This window comes from Telmatherina bonti (assembly GCF_933228915.1).
Source record: "Telmatherina bonti genome assembly, chromosome: 19".
Lineage (NCBI taxonomy): Eukaryota > Metazoa > Chordata > Actinopteri > Atheriniformes > Telmatherinidae > Telmatherina > Telmatherina bonti.
Genome location: NC_136617.1, coordinates 25400705 through 25422620, shown reverse-complemented (window position 1 = coordinate 25422620; position 21916 = coordinate 25400705). Strand labels below are relative to the sequence as shown.

At 40.1% G+C, this 21916-nt stretch overlaps 1 protein-coding gene across 1 annotated transcript in view; it reads right to left on the bottom strand.

The window, feature by feature from the left end:
• The window catches only part of adgrb2 (adhesion G protein-coupled receptor B2), a gene marked incomplete at both ends in the record, with an annotated part of 173106 nt that overhangs the window by 11041 nt on the left and 140149 nt on the right, over window positions 1-21916 (bottom strand). Inside the window, 10 exons of the mRNA XM_079258835.1 lie at window positions 3166-3279; window positions 6328-6363; window positions 8645-9358; window positions 9517-9689; window positions 12045-12059; window positions 12477-12516; window positions 15028-15273; window positions 16492-16584; window positions 19041-19112; window positions 21415-21514. Coding sequence (XP_079114961.1) covers window positions 3166-3279; window positions 6328-6363; window positions 8645-9358; window positions 9517-9689; window positions 12045-12059; window positions 12477-12516; window positions 15028-15273; window positions 16492-16584; window positions 19041-19112; window positions 21415-21514 — 1603 coding nt within the window. The remainder of the gene's footprint in view (window positions 1-3165; window positions 3280-6327; window positions 6364-8644; window positions 9359-9516; window positions 9690-12044; window positions 12060-12476; window positions 12517-15027; window positions 15274-16491; window positions 16585-19040; window positions 19113-21414; window positions 21515-21916) is intronic.

Genomic DNA, 21916 nt, shown 5'->3' with positions numbered 1-21916 from the left:
CAAAACAGCATTTGGATGAATTACCAAACAAGCACACTGGTCTAATTATCCTTAGCTTAAATGCTGACATGATAAGGACTACGATTGTACCAACAAACTATTCATATGTTTGTTATTTTTTGTTTGTTTTTAAGGACCATTATTCTCATTTGCTAGTTAGCTAGACAAGCTACAACTGCAGTTTATTTTACTACAGCTAAATACTTGATGTAAGCAGTTTTGTCCACTTCAGCTTATGTGTTAAAAGGTTTAGAAAACCACCACTGTAATTACTTTAAATAAAGAGATCCAGTCACACTGAACCACGGTATAAAAAGTGCAAGCTACCTCCTAAATGTGTGAAAATTCCAAGCTTAACAGGCCCTGGCAGAGGTGTTAAGCTACCTTTGCTAGGGGAAGCATTAAACCAAGAATAGCTACATGTGAAATTAACTTTTGTCGCTGCATGAAGATGCAGCTACACAACAAAACGGTGGCAGACTATGTGAGAAATACTATTGCATGTAGCGTGTTAATGCTAACTAACTTAAGGCCTACTTTTACTTTAAGTTAGTTGAGATATGAGTTATGAGGTTTATGTTGGGTTTAGTGTCTTACGTTGACTTTCTTTGTAAACAAGAGATGGTCTGCGTGCTAGCGATGGCTCTGTGTTGTGCCTCGGTGGTGGGGGAGGGGGTACCTGTGGTGGATGAACACCAGCCATGGTGGTTAGAAAGGTTAACAGGGGGTTTAGGCGGATGGGTAAAATACTATTTAGGCACTTTTAAAGAGAGAAAGACCTGCAAAGTCAAGGAGTTAAAAGATGCTTTGAGGTATGGCTTTTATTAGTATCAGGTTAGGGAGAGTTACAGCTTTCCTCCTTTTTTGGCCTGGATGTGGCCATCCACCTTCACCTTCAGATACTCAAAAGTGCTAGAGCTAAAATAACAAAAGTTAATTAGCCATAGAAAGTTTAGACTGAGCTTTAACTTTCATGGTACTTTGGGAATCATACCATGAGCAAATTTACTCATGAAATGCATTTATAGTTGCCGTTAAATTAGTCACCTAATATAAAAATAACTGAGACTATCAGTCATACAGCATAGACAGGAAGTTATAAAGGTTACTATAAAATAATTTTAAATGATTAATGTTGTCATTTGTTCTCAGTTTAGTTTATGTACATAATGAAATGAACCAGTGGATACACACTTATATCCCCAACCACACACAGAAGCACGCAGCCACACATGTTGGTCCTTTAATATGCGAGTGTGAAAATTGGCACGCACACACACACACACACACACACACACACACACACACATACACACCCCTCTCATCTCCATAATTACTGTACAGTCAGCATATTCGTGTCTGAGGGTGACTCTCAAAGTGAAATGTTGACAACAGTAAAGCTGAACTCAAGCAGGGACCCGTCAAGGGCCTGACACTGATAGCATTATCCATGTAATTATTCTCACTTAAGTGAACTGACTACTTACTTTTAACATAACAGATTTGGATGAGTAAGCCAGATCTATGGTGCCCTTTCCTCTCAAATCTTCAGAATTACTGACGTCAACGGGCAAAAGCAAACACCCGCTCACAATTTGTCTCAATTAATTTAAATGCCACCCATCAATTATTTGTGACTGAGCTTTAATTTCTTTTGCATTTGGAAATAATCTCAAAGCACACCTAGTTGCCTTCTGAAGAGCATTACGGTGCTGCAGCCAGCTGTTAAGAACCACTGCCTTCTAATATATGGCTCAAGCAGCCTGCCACTTTGCCGTTCTTCTGTAAAATATTTGCTTGGCATGAATAAACGGTGAGTCCGCCAACACTTCTGAAAACCGTGCTCAAGATGTTGAGCAAATGAGAAGTGAAGGTAAAGCCTGCCGGTCAGACATTGGGAGGCGGAAGCATATTTGCATGCGAGTGTGTGTGTGTGTGTGTGTGTGCGCGTACAGAGTGTGGGTTGCTACATGGCATGGGGAATATGAGAGATGTCAGACTAGCCTTTGCTCTTCTTCTGGTGGTGTAAATTAGATGTGAACCAGCATGCCGCCGATGCCAGGGGAAAGTACACCTATCAAGGCTGGCGAACTCATCACTGCTCGACGCACCGAAGCTCAGCAGATGAGTGGAGTTAATGAAAGTGGTCCTCTGAAGGTCAGTGCAGAGCAAGCAGGGCCTGTTTTGTCTGCTGCTAATGGTGTATTAATGATTCAAGGATGCTACAATGTCTCATGAGTGCAGGTGCCCACCCAAGCACCCCACGGACTTCCACGCCCAACTAACCACCCACACAGGCACGCACAAATGCACACACATGTCAGTCAACTACAGTTTCAGCATCAAACATGCAAACACATAAACCGGTGTGACACAGGTAAACACAAGACATTTGTGGGTATAAACAGATGTATCGTTTTGCTTTTTAGTCTTCCAATCATTGCCTTAAAGTGTTTTGGTAAGAGTGACAAATAGTTTAAATTGCAACATTTATATTTAATTAAAAAGCTTTGATTGATTGATATTCCATTGCCAGCAGCTCATGTGATCAACCCTTTTTTTTTTGTTTTTGTTAGGTATTTAACAAAGCAGTGATTACAAATCGAAAACGAATTAAATTCAGGCCAATTACATCAGGTATAAAATTAATTTACAGTATGGAAGATGGAACAGAATGTGCCTCTAAAGAAATATTTATGAGGTAGTTATTGTTCGATTCTTCACGGTTGCGATAACAAGAACAGGAGTGAATTAATCAAATGTCAATGAAAATGTATGCGGTGTTCACATTACATTCATATTCCCTTGTTAGAGCAGATAATCTTTTCACATTTCTAAGCTAGCAATTTGACAAAAAAAAAAAAAAAAAAAAATTCACCATAATGAATACAATTGCTTTCAAAAGCACCCTCATGTTTGTAAATGACTGAGAGCTTTGCTCAGAATATTTATAACTGTTATTGTCTGAAAGCCATATTTACAAGTAAACGCAATGTCACCATAATGCTGATGATATTTAGTCAGAGATGAATGCTCTCTGTTAAGCCTATTAGAGCAATTTTGATCAATGTTTGCACTTTAGTATAAGTTCTGCTGTATGAAAGCGGCTGGGTTTGGCAGTGGAGGTGCATGAAGTCCCATCCTGCTTCTGGGCAATGGTCTTACCTTGAATGTAGACATGGCTGGGTCCCTGTTATACCTGTCTATGGTGTGGAACTTGGACGAGTGGTTAAGCTCATGGTACAGCTCAGAATGTCTTTTGCGAGTGTGCATCACTTTCTGGAAGGGAAAAAAAGGAAGGGACAGCAAAAAATGAAGTAAATAGAAACAAACAAAAAAGAAAGGAAAAGGAATGGAGGGAGCATGATGGGGGTTAATGTAAGGGCAGGCAGAAGAATGGGTAGAAGCCCGAGGGGCTGCAGTGTTGCCAGCCATGAAAAGGGGGGGTTAGAAGGGGATGCCAGCAGATCAATTGGTTGCTGAGTCATGCTCATCCATCATCCAGTTCCTCCGTCTCTTAGAATTTGGCAACTGAGAGAGCCGCTGAAGCAGCTTATTTAAATAAAAATTTGGTTATAGTGCCTGAGAAAAATGACACAGCTACAGATTTGAACCTGGTAAATGAGGCCTATGTTGTCTTTGGATTTTATAAATTCACTGGAACCTATTGAGTACTCACAAATGTGTTCAAAACACCCAGTTTCATCCTTCTGAGAGGCATTTTTAAGTGTGTTCTGTATTTATCTGTATGTGCTGATGAGCAGCTCTGGAGAGTAGGGACAGCAGATGATCGCATAACAGCTCACGAGTTTATAAAAGTGACACAGACGTCAGCACTCACACCCACTAACCACAGAGATAATCTTCCTCCTTCTTTGCTAAGTGTTTGTTTTTTCAGGTCTTGAAGAAAAAGTTCAATGTAACCTGAATCCACTAAAACCTTCAGTGCAGGATATCGCCATAAACATTCAATAAGTGTACACACATCTCAGTCTCACAGCATAAAGTGGAATAGTCAAGAAAAAAAATTGATTTGTGACCATAGCCAAGAAATGATGCTTTTTCTTTTTTCTCCCCATCTTTTGTGCTAGCAGACATGAGAATAGCTAGAGGTAAAGACAGCATTGCAGAATTTTTATGGGAAAAATCATAAAACCACCTCTGCATCACAAAGTCTGAATCTGATGGTTGAAAGAGATGGAGAGGAGAAATGCGAATGACTGGAAGCCACTGGCTGGACATCTCTTCACCATTTCATGACTGTTTTTTTAAAGAATATAAACAAGTAGCCGGGAAAGGTCAAGAGTTAGAAGGCAATTTCAAAAGTAGTGGGGTGGTGCATTTACATTAAGGCTGCAACTTTCAATCACATTATTTGATTGAATCCATCCCAAACAGAAGATCAGTTTAAATGATTCTAATCGACACTTTGTTTAACAAGAAAATAAGAATAAAAATGAAAAAAAAAATGTTCCAGAATATAACATGTTTTTTATAGATATTTATAGTATATATATTTTTTGTTTGTTTTAAATCCCTGCATGTAAAAATTTATTTGGCAGTTTGTAGTCTTATCACTTAAAGACAAAAGGATTAATATTTATTTGATTTGCTCTTTATATGTAATATAATTAAGCAATATATAGCTTGTTATATTTTCTCCTGTAATCAAATCATGATGTCATTACGAATAAAAACATTATTTTTCATTGCCTTGTTTACAGAAATAGGATATAGAATATAGACTATTGAATATAGACAATAGAATGTAGAATATAGACTCTAGAACATATAATTTAAAGCAGTAGCTGCAAAGGAACTTAAAAAGCAATACAGTTTACTGTAGCACATAAATATGTAACAGTTAGTGACTTTCATACAGTCATCACTTTTTCACTCTTACAGTCACAAGATCTCCAAAGAAAAGGGAAAAAAGCTTATCCAATTATCCAATCAATTACAGTGACATACTATTGATTATTAAAATGTGTCCCTTAATTATCATTTTGCATAAATGTATTTTCTTTCAGGATAACCAACTGCAGAGTCTTGCCATCTTGGCTGAAAGTATTTCATGGTGATGAGAAAAAAAAAAATGTCCATCAGTTTTTGTGTTTTGTGACTATTTCACATTTTCTGTGAGACGAGGCATGGTGTGGCAAAATGTAGGACCTGGCATTTTTTTGTGCTTAAAGCAGTCAAAAGACTGGACATCAAAACTTTCACGGCAGCTATTTTAATTTCAAAACTGGTTTGCTTCTGGAACTCTAAGTGTAGCATTAAAAGCCTGGTTGTCCTTTCGGATTCTAGACATGTGCCACTTTCTTCCTAAATGCAACTGTCATTATGTTTCACGTCACTCGCTGTTTGGAATAAAGTTTGAAATTAACTTTTTAGCATTTAGAGTGATAAAACTTAATGAAATTCTATGGGAGTCGTTGAAGGAACAAACAACCAACCAACCAAACAAAAAAAGAAAACATGGTAACGAATGGATTTTACCTTCCATTAACCTGCTTTGGTGATTCTAGCCAGCCTCTATGTCAAAAACCAAGTCAATTGGTCAGAAAAAAACTGATTTTAGAGCCTCATGGTTCATGCAGCAGCCATAGGTGACTCCAGCGAATAAGCCATAGAAGTTCAAATGATCATATAGAATTGCTCTTAGGGGCTTATCATCACCCGTGGCCTCTGTGTAAACGGAACGTCTCCACAGTGGGAGGTGAATGTCCAGTCTTTGCAACAGATGAAAATGACATTAATTCCTCAGGAAAAAGCAGTGATGTCAAGGAACATGTTGTATTTTACTATGCAGGTAGTCCTTGCCAGAGACAGGAGATTTACAGAACATCCAGGTTATTCTGACACAAATATACTCACACATACACATCGCCATATCAGCTGGTTCCAACAGACAGGACTGGCAAACCACCCATAGCCACAGACTGTACATGTTGACCCAGAACTCAATCACTGGTTTTTATCCAGACACATAAAGCACTCTACTTTGGTGTTTCTTCAACCAGGACCTCACAAGGACAGGGAGACTTATCGGGCTGGATTGGAAATGTCAGTGGGCGGCTGTTCTATTTCATACATAAGGTCATTGTTTATTGCTTGGGAGGGAGGGGGTGACTTTGAGGCCATAGTTGGAGAAACAGCAAACAGTGTAAGGTAGCTCTAAAACAGTTCTAAGTGCAAGAGAGAGAAGTGCGAGGGGAGGGGTCTAGCAATGCTTTTTGCTCCTCTATGCGTTACTTATGTCCTGGCAGAAGCACAAGAAAGCAGAAACAAGCTGATGATAGGGGATGAGGTCTAAGATCTTACCTCGAAATCCAGCTCAGAGTACCGAACTCTTTTCCTCTGGAAGAGGAGGGGCAGGGGGAGAGAGAACAGCATCAATGACCACCCCCTTGACTGCTATTGAACTTTGGCAATCTCAGTTTCTTTGTGGACCTTTCAGTGCAATTGTGGAGGAAAAAGAGGAGGCCTAATGTGCACTGGCAGCCCTGACACAATATCAGTATTATGAATATCAAGGCAGGGAGCAAATTATTCAGACTATCGCAACAGAATGTGATTTAGAAAAAGTGGAATAACCCAGAATTAGAATGAAATAATATTTTTTTTGGCACAGATTCTCTCAAACATGTTACAACCACAGCAAATATGATCCTCTTTGCTATTTTTGGAATCAGTGAAGGAGACAATATTCTTAAAAAAAAAAAAAAAAAAACTGCAAAAAACCATATGAGGAATTGTTTTTATCCGCTAATATCTTTTGGACTGTACTGTTCTCTTCCTAAGTGCCACCATAGCTGTAGCAAGCCGCACGCGAATGACCAATTTGACAGCTGCAGATATTTCCAACTCATCTGGCCCTGGCATTGCACTGAATTGCATTCAATCTCTGCCTCTCTATCTGGCTCTCACTTTCTGCCAGATTTGCATTTGGCAGTAGCAGGATCTGTTTTCCACAGTTAGTTAAAAGCTGTATTCATTCCTTCTCAAGGGCAAAGTTGCTGATCTGATGCTATGGCAGCCAAGGTTTGAGAACGAGAGGAAATTCAAACAGATAGAGAGGCAGGTTTCTTCCTGAGGTGTCCTAGTCACTTTGTAAGTCCACTCATTACTCCTGACAAAATCAAATGCAATTACTCTTCTTTTACGGAGGGGGATCCTTACCTTAAACAAGAAAAACTCCATGACTGAGTCAGCTTTGTAGCATGGCACACATGCAACATGCATATACATGAGCAGTATATTGCATGTCTTGGTGAGGACAAACATGAAGCACTCATTACCTCAGTCACACAAAAAAATCTGAAGGCTTCTTTGTGCATTGCAGTCATTATGGTAAACACAGGGAGGTCAAATTAACAAGTGCCTAACTGAGAATCAACAAGAAAAAATACAGACTTTGTGTGAATCCTTCATTGTAGCTACCTTGTACAAACTGGGGAGCAAAACATTGCTGTGGTTTCATCTTGAGAGGCACGCTCTGATAGCCATCTTGAATTCAAGCATATTTAAGCAGGTTGAAATTACAGCAGTAAATTACATCCAGCGGGTTTCTCTGCACAATCTCCCCTCATCCCCCCACCTTTGGTATTCATGAGGACACTCGTACTGCTCCTGACAGCGATTCTTTATGACTTTTAATGACTCGTCCTCAGCTCTAAATAAGGCATCGGCACTTTTCAGCAAAAGTGACGTTTCCGTATCTTTAATCAACCTTGTGAGTCAGCAAGAAAGCACTGGCTAGGGATGGGGTGGGATGGGAGGGAATATCCTAAATCTGGCTGCTTATGTGTCAATGCTACCGTGTCCTGTATGTGTGCCAGAATATGTGAGGATGCAGAATGATAGCAGGCAGAAAGAGATTTACCAGGGGTATTTCCTCTGATCCTGTCTGTCTCAGTCCATCTGCCACACCACCTTGTACAGTTAGAAGGGGGTATCGCACTCAAACTGTATCACAATCGCTCACATTGAGACTCTAAGCTAATAAAAAGCCGCCTGTCATTACGAGAATGGCTCATTGTCTCAGTCGGCAGCAATAAATATTGCTCAGCTGAAAAAAGTAGCAGCTGTCACAGCAGACTTGTTTTCAGGCACACAACCGTGTTGTTATCACAGCATTAGGTGCGTTGTTCCTGTGCATGATAGACAACGGGTCTGTATTGTTTGAAGTTTGAGTTGACTTGTTTGACAGCAACACTTGTGGAATTGTTGATAAAAGCCATAAAAACACCTTTTCTCTTCCTAGTCCATATTTTTTTTGTTTGTCTTTAGTATTACTCAACAGTATTTAGCACAGCAGAGAATAGCATCTTAATTATACCAAGGTAAATATACAACTTGTTTGAATAAGTTTTATTTTTCCTACTTTGCTGTAATGGACTCTTTAATTGGTGAAGATTGGATGCAAACTGCGTTATTTGCATTTTCCTGTTCAAAACGCTTGCACAGACAGACATTAAGTAATTACAACTATATTGCAGATTACTTCCTGTATCACTCCCTTATGTAGCCACAGCAGTAAATCTGCAACCATAAGTTATGAGCTCAGGTAAAAGGTGTGAGAAAATTCAGCTGCCACTCGAAAACCTTTCCCTTCTGTGTTTCACAACGCCTTACCCACCTCCAGGGATCCTGCTGAGAGGCTGGTGTTGGCGTTGCTGCTGCCCAGGTTGCGTGGCAGGGTCATTGTTCTCTCCACTGTAGTTCCACCTGTCAGAATCTGCCTGACTGATGGCCTCTGGCCCTGCTTCAGCTGGAGAGAATGCCCGTGGGAGTGCATGTGTCCTCCGTGGGAGTGCACAAGGCCACCCTGGGGCATCAAGTGGCCGTGCCCATGGGGCAGGGTTTTGATCGTCCCGTAGGAGCGGTTGAGGTTCATGGTGAGGTTCATGTCTCCCACACTTGATGGTACAAAATCTGCCGGATAGGCTTCACTCTCAGCAGGGTGTAAGGTCAGAGGAGAGGGAGGCGGAGGGAAGGGAGGATCATCCACTGCGATGTTTAGAGGCTTCTCCTCGCCCCCGAGTCCCAGGCCTCCTCCGTGCGGGGAAGGAGTTGGAGGTTTGAGACTGACCGTCCTACGAGGCAAGACCATGTAGTCTCCCTCCCCTCCCCCGCTACTTCCCCCACCGCCTCCTCCACTTCCCCCGCTGCCTGCACTACCGTCCTGGGAGTTGTTGGAGGAAGCAGGCGGTCGTGCCCAGCCGAGGCCACTTTCGGTGCACAGGTAGATCGGAGCAGTACTGCGTTGTTGCCCCTGCTGCCTCTGCTGGTCCACATTCACCTCCTTTAGGGGTGTTTCACTGAGCTCATTCAGGCCTCCTAAGGTTGGAACCTTGTAGAAAACCAAAAAAAAAAAAAAAACCATCTGATTGATGTTAATTTTAATGAAAGATATATTTTTTGTACAATCAAAGTTTAGTTTGTAAATGAAACATTTAAAACATTCTATAACATGAGCACATTAAGTACTGGTTTGTATACAACCTGTACCTGTACAATGAGGTTGGGAGGTGGGATATTTCCAGGGAGGGAGCTGAAATTGACCCCGACTCCTCCCTCCTGGTGGGCTGAAAGTTTGGGATCATCCTCATCATCCAGGGAGATTCGGGACAAAGTCCCAGTGATAGTAGCTGGATTACACGTGTTAACCTCTTTGAAAATAACTAAAGGAAGACAAGGGGGGTTGATAAAGTCAGAGAGACAGCAAGAGAGTTAGAGAGGGGCATGGAAGAGGGGAGGGGGTGTTGTTGAAAGTATAAGAAAGAATAAAAAAAAATATATATATATATATTTTATAGAGAAAAAGGCTTAAAGGCAGAGGAGTATATGTCAGGAAAAAAACAGAATTTGGAATAGGAGAATGGAAATGATATCATTTGAAAAGAAATGTATATAAAAGATACCCGTTGACAACACGGGTAGGCAAAATAGACTGATGACATACATAAGATACTGATACCGAACCATTCTTTGCATCTACGATATAGCCTGGAGACATATTGTATTTCTAAAGAAAACTTTCACTTATCACTTTTGACTTTAAGGTTTACAGTACACAAGATGAGTTTTGCCTCTGGCACTGTGACCTTAAGTCTCACTCTATCTCTAAGATTTGCCAGTGAGCAAGAATTGTATTGTCTTAGAGAAGGCGCCTTGGTGTAAAATGCTGCGTGCTTCAAATGAAATGGAACCTCATTCCCTTGCTAGTCCTTTCCAATATCTTGCACAGTAGCTTGTTTTCTTCTGCCCTGCCGTTGCATATCAGCGTGAGCCTTGGTGCTTTTTGTGTGTGGTTTGGGGCATGTGGGCATGTGTACATTTTATAATAATGTCTGTGACAAAACACAAAAAAATTCTTAAAGTGGTTTTGGCATATAGTTTCCATGCATATTGGTAAGGGAAACGCTATAGTTTCCAATCCATTTCCAGAGCAGCTGGTGCAAATTAAACTAGAGCCGACTTTCCAATGCAGGAACTCTGAGCAGGCACGACATGGTATGAGCATTTTTATAGGACCAGCACCCAAACTGATCTTCCGAATTGCACTGTGGGATTCAAGAGACTTACGAGGTGGCAAAGTCACTCTACAACTGTGACATTGGTGCAGACTAAGGCAGGATTGTAACCACGGATCTGTGAGAACAAGACTCGCTTCTGACATGCACAAAGGTGCAGGCCACCATAAAAAAAAAAGCAAAAGCAACGAAAAAAAAGCCTGCTTGTTCCCACTGTGGAAAACAGCCTCACAACATGCTTAGACATGGCAACGCTGTCTAAAAACTAGCAACACTAAAACTAGCACAAAAACACAATTATCACATGCCAGTTATCATGCCCATTCGCTGTTCTGAGACAGACTACGTTTTATATACATATCATGGATATGAAGTATTTAAATATTTACTCTACAGACCCAAAATCCAATTCAAGAATGAATTATATGTGACAGAGCATTTTCTTTCAAACTGCATTGATGTAACTGAATGTCAGGCTACATCTTTGATCAAAAATTGATGCTGAACCCTGCTGTGAATGAGTACAGCAGAAAGCACACTGACTGAGTACAAAACCTTCTTTTTTTCTTTTTTTTGACCATCTCTTTGGTGCAAATCAATGAAACAGGCTTGGACAAGCTTTGGGATATCAAACCAATCTGTTTCTGCATCACAGATCTGCATCAAACAATCATGGCCTAGAGAAGTACATATAGACAAATCCGGCACTGCCACGTGTGATGGGTTCTCGAGTGTCGCCAGTGTTACTGCTGCAGCAGAGCGGAAATGAGCATATTTATACTCACAGCACAGAAAAAAAAAAAAAAAAAACTTAACAAAGATAAAAATTGTTTGGTCATATACACTCATTTGGAATGAACATAAACTCAAGAAAAGTTAACTGGATGCAGTGTTTCTTTCCATCCTTTACACTGCAAACACCTGCTGAATTACTTGCTAACATGATTCTGTATGATAAACTCACTATTTTGGCTATGGTAGAAGTGCAATCAAGAGTAGGCATTGCCTCATCATTAGTGGCAGGAAGGTCTGCCCAATGAATTACTGTTTATTTATTAAGCCACTTAAATATGAGCAATAATAGTTAAAAAGACAAGAAAATTAAAATTAGAAAAACAAAGGTGTATTAATAAAGGGTGAATTCCACTTGTGCTTGAGCTACAACTAGCTAGCATGTACTGGTACAGAAGTGGAATGCAGCCCTCACTAATACATCTGAGATTAGCACCATTTATCATTTATTTATATGACGCAAGTCATAGCTCTAATCTTTAAGAATGATGTTGCATGCCTTAGTAAAACTGTGCAGCCCTCGGGAGAAGCCAAGAATAAGTGACAAACACAGATGTTTTCCGAATATAATATATTAATGTCATTTGGGAGAACCAGAGACAGTGATAATGTTTTGATTTCAGCCAACAGTCCCGGATTTGTCTATAGGAATTATGGAAGTCTAGAATGGATCAGGCAGTGTTAAGTAGGTCAGCTGGGTGTGAAACTTACATGGGTGTCCTCTCTCTGCAAGGGTGGAGGGGGAAAGTGACTGTGTTAATATATCAATGCACAACACACTAGACTGTGGTACATTCGTAACACAGCCAAACACCCACACAAGACCATTGTCGACTAACAACTGAAGCATTTCCGAACACACGGAGGAGTGTTATTATCATGCACAATTACACACAGACTCATCCCAACATATGCTTGCTGAACACTTATTGGGCAGAATCACTGTGATTGATAAGGCATTGTAATTTGAGCACAGCCATGTGGAGATGTAGCGCATCAACTACTGTCATTTCATCAGCAAGCTGAGTCTGTAACAGTCTGCGATGCTAAACATGTGTGGGGGTAGAAGAGGAAGATGAAAGAAACAATAGAAAAAAATATATGGGAAAAGGGACTGAGAAATCAGGTGAAAGGAACGCTCACCTGTTTGACAAGCCAAGTCCACATCCTTCTCAAAATCCGTCTGAGAAATCGGAGGCAGGGAAGGAAGAGAGGAAATCTAATGAGTGTGTGCATGTGCATTTACAACATTGCAAGCAGCAGAGGCCCTATGAATGATTAGCTCTCAAATGGTCATAATGTATCCAATGACTCGAATGTGCTAAATCAAACTTTATAGAAAAGATAGGAATGGTTGTCATGGTGACACTTCGCATGAACAAGAACAAAATGAGGTTGCCTTAAGTGAACCTTGAAATCCTGAGCTTTCATTTCTTCATGATTACCTACAGCTTTTTAAAGCCTCCACTAAAAAAAGAAACAACAAAAAAACGTGGAAATAAGCAACATATTCTCCTCATCCACAGGCACTACTACTACGTTTTGAATTTGTATCACAGTAGCAGATCTAAATTCAGACTAGAGGGAGATGAGCAGAAGATGAGAGTTTTTGTAAGCTAATTTAGCTAGATGGCTCATCAATCTCCTCGCTGTTGTCTGAATGGAAACAGGAACAGAAAAAGCACCACTGTTACCTGTTGAGACAATTGAATCAAAACTTCTCCTGGCTGGACAAAATAATATTTAAAAAAATAAATGAAATATACATCTACAAATACATATGCTTCCAGCATTTTATGCACACTGGCAATCAAAACGCAACACTGAGTTTAACATGTAGTCAGTGTTCAGAGTTTATGTAGATAAGTTATTTTGGGTACAACTAGAATGATATCTATTCAGGGTGGAATGCAGAGTGGCACTGCTCTATGGGTGAAGAAACACTCTGTAACCCCTGGGAGACTGAGGTGAATGAACAACTGGATTCTCTAAAATGGTCTGTTCACATTTTTGTAAACTTTAATGAAAGTGAAGCTCATTGCCATGCAGCTGTTATCATCCCTTCTTTCACCACAGAGCCTACCCTCTGTCCTCAGTGGGATTCACTTACTAAAGCTTCTGTTTGCTTTATAAACTTCAGATTTTAGACAGTTTGAACACGCCGCATAGGCAAGAAGAACAGGAAAGTGAGAGATGAAAAGATGAAAGAGATAAGGAGAGAATGTGCAAAAGAATAATCTCACATGAGCAGAAAAGCTCTTAGTACACTAATCACCCACAGCACCGTCAGTGGGTCTTTACTAAATGGAAAAAATGAAAATATGAAGTAAACTTCTCATTCATTCTAACTAGAAAAAAAACAAAAACATAATATACAGTACTTTAACTGGTACTAATTTTGCAGCAGCTCAATGGTTTTGTAAGTAATTAATGTTAGCTCTACTATAAAAACCACACTGCAGCAACAGACAAAATAGCGTGCCACATCCAGGATCTAAGCAATACCAGTTTCTTACAAGCTACATCACCACAATTTTAACTAACATTTATAAGGTGCAATACGTAATAAATACAAAACTTAAAGCTTCCCCCTTCCCCTTTTTGTAGACAAGCAGGGTGAAACTCTCTCAAGCTTGAATGCTAAGCTATTAGCTAACAGCAGCTGCTTAGCTTCAAACAACTTGCAAAAATTCCTGAAGCTGGTTAACTTTGTTCATCGATAAATGTAAGCCCCTTTTTTATGTTGTCTGCTAAACTTGCTAAAATAGCTGCTTAGCGACATACATTTTCCCGTTCCTGATTATTAGCTTGTTAGCACGTGGCAAGCTGTTTCCAGTTCTAGCAGTGTGCTAACTTAGCATCTTTCATATATGAACATGAGTGGTGTAAAATTCATATTTGAAGTTCTATGAAACTTTTTTACATGAAAATACAGTGGAACTCAAATTTAAAAATGTACAAAAAAGGAAAGTTTATGAGAAGTGTATTTAATTTTTGGGTTATTTCCTCAGTTTCATATTTACCTTCACCATATCTAAAGTAGCATCTAAATATTATAATTGAGTACTAAATTGTATCTTGAAGAGCAATCTCCTATGGAATTTACACATCATTCTTGTCATGTAGGACTCTACTAATATGTATGGTAACATCATAACATTAGAAAATTTAACCTATTAAAAAAGTTAGATTTTGGTGTGTTATTTTGACCATCGTAAACGTGGGTCTACTGCATAACTGAATTCACAAACTGGCAACATGAGTGGTCAGTTTAAGTAAATGTAATCAAACATTACTAACAAAACTGTAACCTTGATTTAACTATTTCATTAGAGCGAAAATGACAGAACATACAGTAAACATTATTTAACACGATGCTAATGTTTCTGAATCATATCAGATGGGTCCCTACATGCCATGGTGTAAAAATTATACACATCAGTCAAACTTTTTTTTTTTTTTTTAGTTTTCATTGAAACGTGTTTCAAACTAAACAAAAACACAAGGTACATTTAACTTACATCAAGAACACGTGAAACTTTTTTTTTTTTATACTATTTGAAAAAGTGAAACTATTCCTTTGATATTTATTCATTTTTGTTGCAAAACACTCCCTTACATATTGCACCTTTTCTTTTCTCCTATGGACTAATATTCCTAATGACAAATGATGTTTTTTTTGGAGGTGACCTACTGATCGGCTGCTGATGTGATTATGGGCGTGGTTGTGGGTATTGTTGAGCATGGGCGTATGCTCATATGCGTGGCTGTGGTTTAGCCCGTAGCTGCGGTCGCTGCAGGGCAGACTGTGGTAACAGGCTTGTTGGCATGTCTGGTGGCACGTTGGTGGGAGCGGCTGCGGATGACAGCCCGACAGGCACAGGGGTGTGCTGTGACGAGAGCCGTGCTGCTGTCCACAGACACCCGCACCTGCACACTTCTGATGATTTGAAAAAAAAAAAAAAAAAAGATGAAAAATATAATGTTGAAATGTTAGAAGAAGATATCTAAGCTCTTTCATGGAGTGTTAATTAGAGATCAGCTAATGAAACGATTTTCTACAGATGGCTTTCACTCACGTTCAACAAAAAGGTTTAGCTACGGTTTTACACCTTTATGGTGCATCTAAATGTCAAGGGTTTAACATGCTAATGAGATTTTCTCTGAATAAAGCTAGGGAAGCAGAGAAAATAGTGTTCACTATAATTATGATGCTGATATAACTGGTGGTGGCCTCATCAAATTATCTATCACAGTTAATGTTGTCAAGGGCATTTGTGTCCCTAGCACAACCGTTTCAAGCTCATAGTTTCACATTTAAACAAGAAAGGATAAACAAATGGATGATAAACTAGCTTCCATAAGTACAACAGTAAGCACGGCAACTAGTCGAGGCTGCAAGCATTCAACTAAAAATTAAATAATCTCACAGAGACTTCAAATGAAAATAGGGAGTGTGTCATGATCCCTTTGGTGAGCAGAATGATGGCTCCAAAGGTTTAATCTTGATAACCTTGGAGGAGCATTAAAAAATAAAAAAAAACCAAAAACATTAACATTACCACAAACAGCTCTGAGGGAGAAATAAAGGGAATAGGGATGAGAGCTACTCGTGGTTGTGGTGTGACCGTACTGACATTGGCGAGGCATTCAAGTCTCTGTGATTTATCACATTATTAACCACATTTGGAACACACAGACACACACACAGACCATGCAGGTGCTGTGTGCTCTTTAAATAAAGATGTAGTTTAGTCTAAAACACTATAAAACAGGAAAAGAAAAACTGCTGGTGTGTTTCCTGAGGAAAAAAAAAATATATATGTGAATGCATTTTTAGCATTTAAGAACAGAAAATGGAGATCTAATGGAGAGCTGATATAATGACATCATCACAAAGAGAGTTTGGTTCAGGCTGGGCGCTGAGAAACCTAAAAGGACTGCTTATTGCACTAACAATAATGAATCCTGATAAGGTAAACGTGATTATGACCAAAGTGAGATAAATGAATGCATAAGTAAAGCCAGGCAGGAGGTGGAGCTCCTTAGTGCAGGTAAGCATGCTTTGTTCTGCGGGGGGGGCAGGCTGAAGACTGCAGGAACCTGTTAGTCTGAGGCATGTGAACAGCAATGCGGGATGAAATGGAATGCTATTCACCATGATCTGCACCTGTCCATTCTTGCAGGAGTCTGGGGAGTTTTCGCTGTCATCTTTACATCCCCCCATTCGACAACGCACCGCATCTTGCACCTGGGGGACAGGGATAAGAGATGCCGGGTAAGGGAAAGGGGGGAGGGAGGGTAAAAGGAGAGAGGAAAAAGAGGGAGGGGGGGTAGAATTATGAGCCAGAGGAAGAGATGATGCAAAGGAAAGAAGTTAGTGAGGGACTAGCTGGTTTTGGGAGCAAGAGGAACTTGTTCTGCAGATTTGCTGATACCTCTGCAATGTACGATGAATACTAAAACATGTGAAAAGAGCAAAGATAAAGATATATCAAACAGCGATATATCCCTCCTAAAGTAGCTCAGCTTATAGATTGTCAAAAAGTCAGCGTTGTGTTATAGAAAGCACATAGCAGCACTTCAAAGCGAACCCGTCTGAGTTTTGCAAGATCAGTGGCTCTAATTAAAATGAACAACACAATATAAAGACGTTGAAACCCCTGGGCCTTCCCGGTGCCATATTGTTTTTCTTTATCCTCCCACGTAGTGCATTGAAGTAAACCAGGGGTGTCCAAAGTCGGTCCTCGAGGGCCGCTGTCCTGCAGGTTTCCCATGTATTCCTGTTCCAACACATCTAGCTTCCACTAAATGGATCAAACAGCCAATGACGTGCACAACTGATTAAGCTCTACTACTAATTAATTTGAATCAGGTGTGTCTGAGCAGGGATACATAGAAAACCTGCAGGATTCTGGCCCTCGAGGACCGGAGCTGGACACCTCTGAAGTAAACTTACAACATTCCGCTGGAAAAGCTCCAATCTAATACATGCTTGTGCATTATCATTCATGGCAAACCCCAAGATCCTTCCCTGCCATCAGGAGCTGTATTATAGATGTTCCCTGTTACTTCCAGAGGTGCAGCATCATTTCCCCACTGTTCCCGCTGTCAAATCCCACAATCTCATGGGTGCAAACAAGAGCACTTGAGTAAGATGTGCTATTGGAGATTCATTCTCTTCTCCTCTGCACACGTGTGCGCACGAGTGCCTCTACAAATGGCGGATTGCATCCCCGTCTGATTAATACTGCATGGACGGAACTATTTGCTCCATTGTTTCCTTTCATCTGTCGTTTCCGTTTACATCCACGCTCAACCATTAATGGCATTTGTTTCCGACACTCTGATGGCGTACCGCGAGAGTGTGTCTGTGCGTGTGTGTTGGCAGCAAATGCAACTCATTGAAACTTCAAAGAGAAAACCCCCCTCGATGCATTTCTGTCTCTTTCCCAACCTTCCTCCCATCTCCTCCTCCCTCTCTATGACCCCCTACTTGGATCATGACTCACATTCTGTCTCACAGATCTCTGCATGTGTTTTCTGACTTCCTCCCTCCTCTTTTCTTTTTTTTTTTTTTTTTTTTACTGAAAACTCCATCATGATCTGGTGTACCCCCTCTTCCTCGCACCTCCTCTTAGTTCCTTCTCTGGCTGCCTCTTAAACAGAAAAAGCTGGAACGCCACCGGTACTCTTCGTCTCTCTTTTCCTCAGCAGATCTCAGCAGGTCGTCTGTCTTTGCTTTTATGGTTCTCACATTCTCCTCCAGCACCTTCCATTTGGAGGTGCCGCACTCATCGGCAAGCTTTTTGTCTGTAATATCACACTTTGTAGAGTCTTCCATCACGTTTTGCACAGTAATACTTCTCGATTCGCCTCCTTGTTCTCCTCCTCCCGCCTCTCTCGCTCTGGTGCAGCACTCCCTTCTGTCTGTTGTTCTGCAGCTAGGGAGGATTTGTGCTTAGTCTCTTGCAGAGGATTTTCATACATTTACAATAAATAATTCCTGGGATTTACTGTATCCTGATCCCTGCTGCTTTTGTGATATTGATTTAATGCAGCCAAGCATTCAGAGCATTTAAAATTCACTTACGCTGTACGTGCCATTCAATATCCTAATGATCTCTTAGAGAGAGGCAAACCTGCACATGTGCGCGTGTGTGTGTGTGTAGCACACATATATTAGCAAGAAATGACAAATTTACAGTTATAGAAAACTGATGACATTGTAAATCCATTAATTGTAAGAAGTAAGCTTTTGTGTGTGTGTGTGCTCATTGGAATGGGAGTTAATGTGTGTCTCAAAGGCATGAATGCAATACATGTATGTGCATAATGAGCTGAAAATGGAGGACCCCAAGAGGCACGGCAAAGCCTGTGGCAAACAGGCACCAGGGGCTATTAGTTAGGGACTTATCGTCTTATTCCATACAGCATCTTGGTAAGCTCCTTAAACCAGACTCGGATCGGTCGGACAATAGCGCACTATCATCCTGCATTATGAGAGGAAGCGCAGCAACATTGGACATAAATACCATGCTAATCCGTCTCATCCGCTTGTGCTGTGTCATGGCCTCAGACTGACCTGGAAAATAAGGTGAATGAATCCCACCTAGTAACGGGCGTGTGGCTGAGAATGAAAGTGAATTAAAGAGTATGCAGGATCCACATGCTGCCTGCTCAGCAGAAGGAGGAAAGCGGACCCACCTCTCTGCGCATGGCGCAGTGGACGGTGATGATGACAAAGCCTTGGACAGAGTCGAAGACGGCAAAGAGGACCTGAAGGAGACACATGACACAGGCTGGTTAGACATGATATATTTGTTTGTTAACGGAAACTTTTACAGCTGAAATGCTGCAGAACAGACCAGGCAATGCTTTTTGTTACTGTGCAGTTTGAATTAAGTGAGTGAAAGTTGGAAGTGCTTATTTGTTTTTTTTTTTTCTTTTTTAAAATTAAATTAACTTACAATTCCAAAAAAGCTATTTTGCTGTGAAAAAAATACATAAAAACTAACTGCAAAGCTTTGAACATCAAATCGTATAATATTCTGTTCACATAAAAAACACTAAATGTTGTGAAGGAGGGATTTATCTGGTCTAATGAAAGAGTTGGAACTAGGTGTTTACCAGCATGTAAGATTTAATGACTGCCTGTAAACATCTGGGAACGGAGGATATTAGTTTCTGCAAAGTTTGGTCCCATTGTTCTTCCTACTTGAATATCCTGTTGTTTTATTCTGTGTTTTATGTAATATAAAAAGTTGCTGGTGTAAAGATGAAGGATGCTGTTTTCCTACAAACATGCAAATCCTTCCAGAAGAAAAGATATCTGGACGCGGGTATATGTGACTCTAAAGCCTGTTAATATACCTTACAAAACTGATGGTACCTTTCTACATATGCAATTTTTCTGTTCAGTAGCCACTAATGGACCCCCATACCACCAGAAAAGCAGGTTTTTGAGCTGAGCACTGATAACAAGCTATGGGGCCTCTCTTCTCTTCAAAGGACTTTTAAAAATAAATGAATACAGAAATTTAAAGTTTGATTAATCTGACTACAGCACAGTTTCATACTTTGGCTCGGTCCACCTTTCATACGGCCCGACCTCGTGAAGACAGGAGTGGTTCACACGGATTCCTTCCACAACAGAGCTCCGTTAACCTGCGTGTGTCGATGGCATGATGAAATGTGCTCAGAGACACTAATTTGTGGAAGTGTTTTTGAGTCCAAGCAGGGTTTTCTGTGCCAGAATCATGACTGTTTTGAAATACTGTTACAGAGAGGATTGCAGGTATGTGTTATTGATTTCCAGCCAAAAATATCTCCAGATTCTCAAACTCTTCCCATTTTATGTAGGGAATTTTATGTATCTGAGGACGTCTTTCAGTTCTTCTTTAATCTTTGAATGCTGTGTTTTGCAGATTCCTGAACTTAACTTAACCCACTAAACTATCATGGAACTATTCCAACTTTCCTTTGGATTTGTTTCTTCCACAGAAAATGAAAGAAATTAACTTTTTTTTTTAAATTATCAATAATAAAATACCTCACTTTCAGCAATTGACCTTTTTTCCATCTTCTGTTAAATAAAATATCACTTTGTAACTTTCACATCACTGGACTGTGTTTGGATTTTTTAGTTGTCACATTCTGGCTTTTAAGGTATAAGAGAGAAGGAAAAGAGCAGGTTTAAGTATGAAGCAGTGCCGCACTGTTTGATTTTTTTTCTCATAAAACTGGAAAGCTCCAGCTTTTTTTTTAAATGTTATGATCCATGTGAAACAGACGGACGTAAATCTTTTGGCATGCTAAAAGTCTCTTTAAGGCACCACAGGGTGCTTCTACATCCACTGTGGAAAACCCTGCCATGTGGAGCTCGGTGTAATTGTGATATTGTCGTGAAATGAGTCACTAATCATTCATTAGAGAAACACTGATTCAAGAAAAGAATGAATCCCCAATTCATGGTTATTCATTACAAACTGTGAGGATATTCCCACTTTACTTCATTGTTGGCATTTCTACTTGCAATCTTGGCACAGTGATGATGGATGTTTGATCTTTTGTACTTTTCTAATATTTGTTCTATTTTTCCAAAATGCCGTTATTAATAAATACATAGTATTAAATTAGTTGATTTTTTGTATTTGTCTTAAAATGAACGGGTTAGTAGATGTTCATATAAACATATCTTATAAAAAAGACACACTCTAAATATATTTAAAATTGAGTTATTTATACGCAGTGACTCAGTAAATCACTTTTAGAAAATATTACAAATAAAGAAATACACATTTAGATGTACAAAAACCCCACAATAAAGATAAATTTATGTTATGCTTGAGTTATTTTCATCTCCTTTTTTTAGAATACAATTCCTCTTTATATTTCAGCATGTATTTGCTTATTTTGTAACTACTTTAAGTGGGAAACTTCTAAAACTCTGTTCAAGGGTGTTGAAATACAAAAAAAAAAAAAAAAAAAGGAAGTAATGACGCAGCAGGATCATCATGTGTCACAGGTGCATGATCAGCCTGACCACATTAGCACGTGCAGGTGTTGTGAGACGCTTCACCTGGAAGAGTGTGGAGCGCCGGTCAGTTATGGCCAGCACCGCTGACATCCAGGTCAGGGCTAACAGAGGAAGAACCACACAGGAGCTCCACAGAGACGCCCTGTCAGAGGAAGAGAACAACATGTAGGAGGGGGGGGGAGGGATAGAAGGAACAAGGGATTCAGTCTCAAGGCAGACAGGCCAGCTCTAATAAGTCATGTAACTCCACACATACAGAAATACACCCAAATACACACACACACAGACACACAGATCAATCGTAAGTTCAATGATGGGCAATTTGACGCTGATTGCCACACTGTGATTTGGATCAGACTCCATATTCAAACTGATAAGTGGAAGATGATGTGTAATCATGTAGATAGTTTGGATTCTGACAATTGCTCACAATTACATGGCTGATGGACACTAAGTGGCCTGCTGGGGGAGTGTGAGACAAAAGACAGAAGCTTGACTTGGAAAAAGGGGGGGGGGGGGTGTAGGGGGAGGCAGACCACTGACA